The sequence below is a fragment of the Saccoglossus kowalevskii genome, chromosome 22, assembly GCF_978046115.1.
Source record: "Saccoglossus kowalevskii chromosome 22, keSacKowa6.1, whole genome shotgun sequence".
Classification (NCBI taxonomy): Eukaryota; Metazoa; Hemichordata; class Enteropneusta; family Harrimaniidae; genus Saccoglossus; species Saccoglossus kowalevskii.
This window is the reverse complement of record NC_140662.1, coordinates 29,592,748-29,603,883: the sequence shown is the minus strand read 5'-3', so window position 1 is coordinate 29,603,883 and position 11,136 is coordinate 29,592,748. Positions and strand designations below refer to the sequence as shown.

General features: G+C 41.4%; 1 protein-coding gene across 1 annotated transcript in view; it reads right to left on the bottom strand.

Moving 5' to 3' along the window:
- Positions 1–10,554: 10,554 nt before the first annotated feature.
- Positions 10,555–11,136, bottom strand: part of LOC102801028 (uncharacterized) — a 36,076-nt gene continuing 35,494 nt past the window's right edge. The window contains exon 8 of the mRNA XM_085495877.1: positions 10,555–10,854. Coding sequence (XP_085352003.1) covers positions 10,648–10,854 — 207 coding nt within the window. The 3' untranslated portion in view covers positions 10,555–10,647. The remainder of the gene's footprint in view (positions 10,855–11,136) is intronic.

Sequence of the window (11,136 nt, the reverse complement as noted above, 5' to 3'; positions counted from 1 at the left end):
AACACCGCCCACTGTGAATACAGGTCCTTCACCAACTTAAGATTCATCACAACTGGTACTCTGGCAGACATCTCCAACCCTGATCACTGCGCTAGCTTTGCCAATAACACTTCCCGGTCTGACAGCCACTGTTTTCGCTGTTGCATTATACAATCACACTGGTAGACGTGATGACTCACTCTTGCATTCCATCACTATCACTAGGGGTCCCTCAAGTACTGCACAACTCAAACTTGGTGTTGGTTCTACAGCAACAACATACTTATCTCCTTTCATGCCACTTTTATGTTGCCCCATCACTGGTCTATTTGTCAAAATATGCACATCACCCAGCTGACCACGAGGACCCACAAAACGGTTATGGACTTCCAAGGTGTGCAAGATCGTTTTACCAGCTACTGACACTCTTGCACTCTGGACCTTATATTCTGTTCTCCCAACCATCTGAAAATGCTTACACAGATCCAACACATTCGTACCAAGAGTAAGCGGCACCCTTTTAGTATATTCACTATCAGGCACAACAAGCACCAGTGCATCATGCTTCTCTCGACCACAATATATCCTAGCAGGTATCATTATATCCGCCTCGTGTACCCCAGGAAGGGTACGTCTTGTCCGCCAGTTGAATAGAACAGTCATGCAGAAACTTTCGATAGAAGCCTTCACCAACAGTCGTTACCTGAGAACCAGTGTCCAATAAGCAGCGTGCTCTCACTCCATTTACGTAAACAGTCTCTACAGGTGATGACCCTACAATACGTTTTCTAACCTGTGTCTGCACCAAAAGTGGCTTAGCATCTGGTGCACCTTGCAAACTGTCATCGCACCTCACCCTGCCATTCTCCTTATCATGTCTGATTCTTCTATTCCTTCGTGCCAGTTTCTCACAATGTGGTCTACAACTTGCCCTGTCACTGTTCTTGCCTTGGTTGTTATCCTTGGACTTCCTCTCCGGGCAATCGCGCATCACATGTCCATAGCCATCACAACAGTAGCACTGGATCTCTCTCTTTTTGTGAGAACAATTCCTCAATATGTGGCCAAGCTCTTTGCAATTGAAGCAGGCCCCCTCTTCACAGACTTTGTCTTTTCCTCACTAACATTGCCTTTGGCTGATCGCCCATCCTCCTTCACCTTCATGTCAGCCAATTGCAACTCAAGCGCTCCCACACGGCTCAGTAGCTGCTCTAACGGTAACATAACCTTCTGGATAGCTTTAGTTGCCTTCGTGGCTGCTTCCGTCGCTTCTCACATCGACCTGTTCTTCATCTGCTTCATCACACCCCTCGGTCATCTGCTGGTGTACTTTTATTGCTGGAGTTCGCTTCTTCCCATGATTCATATCAGCCCGTTCATGCACTTCCTGTTTTGCATTTCTCACAACTCGCAGCAATGCATCATATGATCTAGCTTCTCTGAAACCATGCCGCGCTATTTCTCTCACCTGGTCATTAGCAAGTTTCCTCCAGAATACAGTTCTCAACGTGTGATCCATATCTTTATAAGCAAACCCACCACGTTTGCATACCATTTCTAAATCTAACTCTAGTCTGTTGCCAAAGTCTGCTATTGACTCGCCTTCCTTTTGGTTGCTATTACTGTAGAAACGTGCTAACAAATTGTCACCACTTTCTACTTCACCAAACCTGCTTTCCAGTTTGTCTAAAATCTCCTCAACCATAGCATCCATTCCCATTGCCATAACTAACTGTGCTGCCCGTCCACGCAGCGATGTTCTTATTGCCTGTAAGACCACCGATGGAGCCTCCCAATTACTTTCTTGGAACCACATTGCCTCATGTTTCCACACTTCAAATTCAACGTCACCCTTTCTTGCGGGGTCAAGACTGAAAAAGTCGAAAGCCTAGACCTCTGTGTCAAGTACATTGGCGCACTTGTTTCACCATGTCTTGCATTACTGCTACGCTCATACCTCTTTGGAGTACTATTGCGTTCGTACCCCCATGCGTTACCATGTTCAGTACTGCAATCACGTCTATACCTTTGTGTTGACGGATGTCTGTTCACCTCGTCTGCTTCCCTGTCACACTCTGACATTGCCTTACAATCAAGCTCTGCTCGCCGCCTCCGTCTCTTTTCATACTCCAGTTCACGCTTCAAAGCACAGACTTCTTCAGACTCTTCGCCTCTCTCAGATAATCTATCAAGAGTGACTATATGCGATTTCTTACCAGAGATCCCATCATGGCCACCACCCAGTGCAGGTATCTCATCATTACCATTACCATGACCACTACTCTCAATATGGTCTATCTCAAGTCTGTATTCCTGCTCACCTTCAAGCGTCGTGCTTTCGTCATCTCTACCGTTACTAGACATACCGACTGACCAGAAAGCTTATCACGTGTAAATAAACAGAGTTCGCCGGCAGAATGTCTACTTTACACAACAATTCAACAATGTTGGTTTCTATGGTATCCAGGCAGCACAGCAGCTTCACGAATGTGATATCCACAGGCATGTAGTAAAACAAATATAATCATAAATCAATCTCACAAACAATTTAATTACATCAATGGTTATCTGCATATACCAATATTACATAACATAGAAATAAAACACTAACACGTATGCTGCTATACGACCTCAGCGTACACACTCACTGTAATTAGCTTAACAATATAAAAACTAGCGTAAACCATCACTAACAGTAATTTGCACTATCAACCACACTAACGGGTGCACCTCTAAGCAAAATACAACATCAACTCTTATTAACTAACTGAGCAGTATTTATACTCTGACCACTGTTATTTCGCTATATAAACTACAACAGACTGTCAATCGCACAAGTCAATCGGTCAACTACTGTACAGCTCAGAACACAATCATGAAAACAAGTATTATATTAAAATGAAAAACAACATAAACATTGCATCACAATATTTGTATAAACAATCTATAAACTCTAAGCCTGGTATTCAACAAATTCATAGACTAGTTAAAGCACAAATTCCATGAAAGAAATACACTGCTATCGAAAACTGTTAAATGTCTATCACTATATACATGAAAAACTATACTCTGTACAGTAAAAGTACATAGAAAAACATCCACAACGCAAGTACATCAAAAAGCGACAAAGTATAAATCTACACAAACAAAACCTACAACTGTGTAGATAATGAGATATGTCGCAACAAACAATCTTACCATTCAATAATTGCCATGCGTTCACTCGTCTATCATAGGTTACTATGGCAACGCTCCACGAAAAGCCGCCAAATAGGTCGCCACAAATTATCCAACTTTACAGGACACAAATCGCCCTAACACTAATAAAATGACAAGTCAACAGACAAGCACAAACGAAAAGCCCTAACTAAAATTTAGTCGGCTGCAAATCAGAACAAGTGATGGCATATGTCAATTCACACTCACACAAACTCTATCACACATGTGTAAGCCGAAATATAGCCCTGAGTACAGTCCTGTAGGTTGGCCTCCTTCCGCTGATCATTCGGCCCCCACAGTCCTGAGAAGTCGCATAGAGCAGGGATTCGACACTATTGTGAAGGAATGTATTGGGCGATTTAAGAGGCATTCAGCTTTGCAGTTAAAAAATAAGCAGGTCGTCACATCTAACTATTCTGAATGCCTTAACTGGAAGTGAAATTACATACGATTTCCCACTCTAGTCGATCAAATCGACATTTTCCAACGTCAACCGAAAGTATACGCCGCCATCTTGTTCTTGACGTATTTATAAACAAAACGTTGTTTCGTTGCGTAAAACTAGTTTTTGCCCACGTTCCAGTGCTGTAGGTTCGTTTTTCGGCCACAAAAAGGGTGTTTGTGATCGCTGGATTTGATCTATAGATGTTTTAGCTGGTTACAATCATGTAAACTGCAGAATGGTTCTCCGCCATAAATTTGTAGGCGGGTGTCGAATCCCCAGTCTATGCGACTCCTCAGGACTGTGGGGGACCGAATGATCAGCGGAAGGAGGCCAACCTACAGGACTGTACTCAGGGCTAGCCGAAATAATGATAGTTCAAGCCTTGAAGTAAGGGAAAACAACTTTAAGAGTCAATAAAATGTTTCGTACTTTAAGAGTCAATTCCCAAACTCACGAACTGCGGTAAACGCCATGCTTACCCGACCTTTAATGAACTGGTGCAACTCGACGTATCTGCGAATGTCGATAGCCCTGCCTTTGCAACCAATGCACGCAATTCAACGTTGACAATATCACACGTCCCGACGACAATTCCACTTCAATGTTGACACGCGTCCCGAGGACAATTCTTCTCCAACGCTGCCAACATCAGCAGTACCGCACCTTCCAACAACTGATCATCAAAGTCCGGTCTCACTTACAGCAACCAATGTTCAAACGATAGCATGTCCAGTATGTTTTCGAGAGAACTCAAGTTACGTCCCACACGTCGCCATCTTCCAACGCAACGGTACTTTTCCTTCTTTTTCTTCTGGCTAGTCCTCCTATTTTTAGAAATCTCCGTTAGGCAATCTGCCAGCCAATCAAGAGTAGTCACTGCTGATCTACAAGCCTTATGGAGGATGACCTTAGTTTGGGTGTGTTTCCTCTTAGGTTCGTCTAGTGCCGTTCCTTGTAACTACGGTTTCTAGTTCCCGCGTATCGACCGTTGCTATGCCAAGGTCAACGAACTATAGCCATAATTAGATCGGTGTATTGCATACTGCACTCACACAGCATTCTCACACACAGCGCTTGTGACACCTCTCATTAATAAAATACAGATGCAACTATATCTGTATAAATCAATTATGTCATCAAAACCTCAGGTGTGACAGAAACTGTTAGCCTTCGAAAATGAAAACAATTAGCAGTGTGTAAGGGCTGTGTAATTTCCTGTTTGTCCGACGCTTCGTTTTCGTGTCACTATCAAAATTATTGCTACCTTTTACTTAACAGGGACTAAATGGTCTCTATAAAACGATAGTCACGATCACAAAAAAGTCAACTCATTTGAAACACTTGCCGGACGTCTCTCTCTCTTCTGAAATCCGCCTTGGTGATCATGGTCCGGAATCTATTTCTTTCAAAAGTGTTGCGCCAGGTTTATGTTGTCGACGTTTCTCTTTAAACCTAGTTGTTGTTGTTTTCATGGACGAGGACAGTTTTTCCAAAAATTGAATCTGAGGTTAAGTGGCTTTCGTCCACTGATGTCGCACCTTCGGATTGATTAGAAACGTGTGAATACTTACACTATGACTATACGTTTCACTGCAACTGCCCACAACACAACTTCTAAAAACTCTCTCTCTCAAAAAAAAAAAAAAAAATAGAAAAAAAAAAAAGAAAAAAAAAACGCCGACTGAAAAATGTATATCGTTTAAAGTATACTGAATGACCAGTGTTATTACGGCTCAGGGGTATGACTTCCTCTTACATTTTGGCATTTGGTGGCGCACTTTCGGCGAGAGTCGGAAATCCGGAAACAGTCGACCGTTTCAGGATAGGTGGGCGTGGCTACAACACGATAAATATCCCAAATTTACTTGGATACGAGTAATCATTTTCAGCAAAAAAATCAATAACTGCCCATTTCAGTGGGATACAGATCTAAAATGGGAAACGTGAGGGTGGGCATTGCACAGTCACTTTAAGGTCCGCAGGTGCTTCTATTCGATCGAGCCTGGTTGACGCCAGGATAGCGATTTAAATTGCCATGTGATAGAGATGGCCACACAGCCCTGTCATGTGTGTAGTCCCAAAACATGAATATGGCTTCTGTGGCAAAAATGCACTACATATCAGCACTTGCTGTTAGAATGTAGCTGTGATCTAAATTGTATTGTGCTTTAAGAATTCTGTATCCTCGGGGGCGGAGCTACGTCACAGACGTTCCACGTTGCTAAGACGCGCACCACTGTACCATGCATTTCTATGGGCTCTTTGCGCACTGCTGTGGAACGCCGGTCGAGCCGGTGAAAATTCGAGAAAACAACACAAACTCAACTTTGAAGTAATCCCGAACAATCAAATTTATATATGTTACACACTAGGGCTAATCTTGTTACACTGTTCAGAGGAGTCTCAACAATCACCCCCAAAGTACCGTTTTCTGCGAGTTTTGGGCCTTTGTTTTCACCGCCGCGGGTTGCCAGGCGGTGAAAATGCCTGGATGTCCGCCCCCGGGGATACAGTACGCTGGTTCCCGGCGTCCTTTGCGAATGGCAGGTAGGACGCAGGTAACTAGTAATCGCCATATTGTTCCATTTGGGCCGGTTTTCCGGCCGGAAGGAACCCGACTGGGTGACGTAATTTGAAAACATTCCAAGTTCCGTTTTGCGTAAACGTGTCTGTAATGCTACAATAAAGCCATGCTCATACATACTGCCTGCTTAGATTTACAGATTTGATATGTTCTGTGCAAATTTATAACAAAAGAAACAATTCTTTTTATTCGCCCAACTTTCGAAAACAAAAGGAAACCTCTGAACAGCCACAAGCGTAAGCGCTGACGTCAGGTAACTAAGGGAAATGGAACAAGCAACGAGAAAGTGATGTACCAATCAGAATGCCAGAACCGTTACTAGTTACCGGCCTCTTGTGGCTTGGTACGCCATGACACTTGAGGCGGGAACCAGCCAAATACAGGTGCAGTCTAGCGCCACCTACAGTTGGATATAATAAAAGTACCCGGATGTTCAAGTTCTACTTCCGGTTAATGGCGCGAACTTATAGTTGATGTAGTTTATTTTCCCGACTATAATATCTTTGATTATTTCCCCCATCATGGCTAACCCCGCTCCTGTGACAGGTTATGGGCCCAGTACAGGTCTTCATGGAAGATATGGGCGATTGATGTTCGATGGGGATGAACGGAAATATGAACAATGGGAAGTCAAATTTCTCTGTTACAGAAACTGAAAGAAACCATCTTGAAACCGGAAGGCGAGGAGGTGGACGAAGCCAAGAACAAGGAAGCTTTTGCTGAGCTGATTCAATTTATTGATGACAAGAGTCTTTCCCTTGTGATGAGAGATGCTTCGGACGATGGCAGAAAAGCACTACGAATTCTGAGAACTCACTATGCAGGTACAGGTAAACCGCGTGTCCTATAGCATTATACACTGAATTGACGTCGCTCGTGAAGCAGTCAAGCGAGTCTGTAACCGATTATGTCATAAGAGCGGAGACTGCAGTGGCAGCATTAAAAAATGCTGGAGAAACTGTGGGTGATAGTCTTCTAATTGCTATGGTAATGAAAGGTTTGCCAGATAATTACAAACCCTTTATTGTAGTTATTACCCAGAATGATAAAAAGCAGACATTCAGTGAATTCAAAGTAGTGTTACGCAGTTTTGAAGATACTGAGCGTGCCAGAAGTGCGACTTGTGATGATTCGATTATGAAGACAGTGAATGCAGAACATGTGAACACAAACTTATCGCCAAGGTTTATGGGTGCATGTTACAATTGTGGTAAGATTGGACACAGAGCCCAGAAATGTAGAAAACCCAAAAATAAGTTGTGGTGTAGAATCTGCCGAAATTCCACGCATAACGAAAATACGTGTCGCAAAAATAAAGACAAGGTGGGTCATGTTGCTGACGTTCAAACAGGTGACGCAAATGATGAACATGAACACTCTTTTGCATTTAAGGCCAAAGAACACATTGATAATATGAGTGGCGTACAGCCAGACATGCTGTTAGTAGACTGTGGTGCAACAACGCATATCATCACAGATAAATCGAAATTCACTCATTTTGATGAGTCATTCAAGCCTGATAAACATTATATTGAGTTGGCGAATGGTACCAAGTCCAAAAATATTGCACTTAAGAGAGGTGACGTGAAAGTGTCAATCATGGATATTTATGGTACTTGTGTTAATGTATCACTGAAGAATGCATTGTATATTCCATCATATCCTCAGAACATTTTTTCTGTTCAAGCTGCGACTGAAAAGGGTGCTACAGTGACATTTCAGCCAGATTCTGCCGAGTTAATCAACAGAGATGGTACAAAGTTCAACATTGAAAAACATGGCAGACTGTACTTTCTTAATACATGTAAGGACACTGACACTGTTAGTTATGTGTGTGATCTTAAAAGTTGGCATAAAATAATGGGTCACTGTAATAATGATGATATCTTGCGATTAGAAAATGTAGTTGAGGGTATGAAGATAACTGGTAAAACTTTTAAGCCAGATGATTGTGATATTTGTGTGCTTGGCAAAATGACCCAAGGTAGAAGTAGAAAACCATGTGTTCGCTCAACTACTCCATTAGAGTTGGTACATACTGACCTATCGGGACCGATAGACCCAATCTCTAAAGAGGGTTTTAGATACGCCATGGTGTTCACTGATGATTATTCTGGGACCGTGTTTGTATACTTTCTGAAAAGGTAAAAATGATACTGTGGCTGCTACTGAAAGGTTCTTATCCGACTCTGCCCCATTTGGCAATATTAAATGTATTAGGTCAGATAATGAATGGTTCAGAATTTACTTCAAGAGCTTTCAATGTGCTTCTTGAAAAGAACCGAATAAGGCATGATACTTCTGCGCCTTATTCCCCTCATCAGAATGGAACTGCTGAGCGACACTGGAGAACCCTATTTGAAATGGGTAGGTAGGTGTTTACTCACTCAGTCTAAATTAAGTAAAGAAATGTGGCCGTATGCAGTAATGGCATCTGCATACATAAGAAATCGCTGTTTTAATAAGCGTATAAATCAAACGCCATACTTTGTTCTAACAGGCCGTAAGCCTGACTTGTCTAATATGAGAGTATTTGGATCCGAATGTTATGCATATAAACAGAATGCTAAGAAACTAGATACACTATGTACAAAGGGGATTTTTGTGGGATATGATAAGGGTAGCCCAGCGTATTTAGTGTATTTCCCAGAAACTGGCAAAATATTTAAATATAGAGTTGTGAAATTAATTAGAGAGGACACTTCTATTAGTGAAATGAACGCACACAGTGATTGTTTGTCAAATGAAGATGACTACATACTAAGACGTAATGTCAGTAGTGACAAATCGCCTTGTGTTGGTAGGTCAGAGAGTAATAATGGCCAGTCCATAGAGGGATATGAGCCCGATGAGGTACCTAATTCTGGAGAGGGAGCTGAATCTATAGGAGACCCTAAAAATGATACTGGGACTGGGGTAGCTTTAGAAACGTGCAACAAAAGTGTACGATATCCTGAGAGGGAAAGAAAGCCCCCGCCACATCTGAATGATTATGTTACTGATTTTGAGGATGATGATCAATTAATGTCCACTATTGATTATTGCAATAGAGTATCTGATTTTCCTCAAACTTATAAGGAAGCTATAGAATCACCAAATTGTGAGTATTGGAAGGGAGCAATGAGAGATGAGATAAATTCCCTGAAAGAAAATAATACCTTTACCCTGACCTCATTACCACCAGATAGAAAAATAGTCGGGGTCGTTGGGTATGTATGTGCAAATTGCAAGTACTAGTGACAACACATAGTGCATTTTGCCACAGAAGTCATATTCATGTTTGGGACTACATGACTGTGGCAGTGTGGCAGTCTGTCAAATGGCAATTTGTAATGTTCTATCCTGGTGTCAACCAGGCCCGGTCGAACACAAGCACCTGCGGACCTCAACCAAGGTTCCCTCAAAGTCAATTTGAACTTGGGTCTACCGATCATGAGTCTGATGAAACAACCACTATGCTACCAGTGAAGTCTGTAACTTGCCGCACTCCATCCCCCTCCGTGTACACTCTCCATATTAAAGTTGGACACTGATAGAAGTGTTAATTGTAAAGGATGACAATGTGTTTCCAATGATAAATGCAATGTTTAGATCGTGTTAATTGAATTGTACTTTAGATCAAAATTATATTTAGCGACGTCAGATTTGCTGCACGTCCCTAGCAAACAATGCCATCATTGTGTTGTTCCACCATTATTCACAATGAATAACAAATTAATTGCTTGACTGTGGATTTGATACCTGTATCGTCATATTGTGTGATATAGCCTAAACAAAGAAAGAACATGTGTCTCATTGAATCTGTGCAATATTTGTAGTTTAACAGCAGTGAATCATTATAAACAGGTCCTTAATAATATACATTGTTGTGCTATCCAAATTTTATTGTCAGACACCACTGTGTTTTACATACATTGTACATGTACATACATTGTATGCTTAAACATTAATTAACCACTACATTATTTCTTTGGTTTGCGACCATCTTATATATTTTCAGTAAAATCATGGTTTATCGTGTTATCACAAATAAAGTGAGAGCTAACAAATCAATTATACTTGTTCGTACTGAGTGTGGTACTCAGTTTCCAGTCAGTGAATCACTGAGGTAAATAAACTATATGGTGACTATGTAAATTGCAGACAATGCACTACTCAAATACATGTAGTATCTAGTACAATTGTTCTGAGACAAAATGACGGCACTGATTGTATTATTAATACAGCAGGTATTGTCTGATTGGCCAAGTAAGATACAGAACACAGGATGTCACATCCTGGTTTAGGGCAGTATCATTAAACATATTGACTTAGGACAAACGATGTATTGTGGTTTCAGACAATCTTTAAAACTATGTCTTTATTGTCTTCAATTAAACAAATGAAGAATATATACATCTCAGTATGACAGTAAAAGTTGCTATTTCGCGGGTGCTACGAGATCATGAGGTTCGCATAAGAACGTATAGTGTTCAGCTGAAGAATAAGCACAGAATACTTTCATGAATTGATCTCTAAGTCGTTTTGATGGTATAGCACATGGAACAAGCTTATTCCAATATTTGATTAATTCCTTTCGTTTCACCTCAGACATGTGTTTGTAATACTCTGTGGTAGCATCATCAACCTGCAAAGAATGTAACAACAAATCATTAGTATCTGAAGACTGGCAGTGCAATGAGAAGAGCCATGCTAGCTTATACTCATAATATATGCCAAAAACTGGCAGTGCAATGAGAAGAGCCATGCTAGCTTATACTCATAATATATGCCAAAAACTGGCAGTGCAATGAGAAGAGCCATGCTAGCTTATACTCATAATATATGCTAAAAACTGGCAGTGCAATGAGAAGAGCCATGCTAGCTTATACTCATAATATATGCTAAAAACTGGCAGTGCAATGTGAAG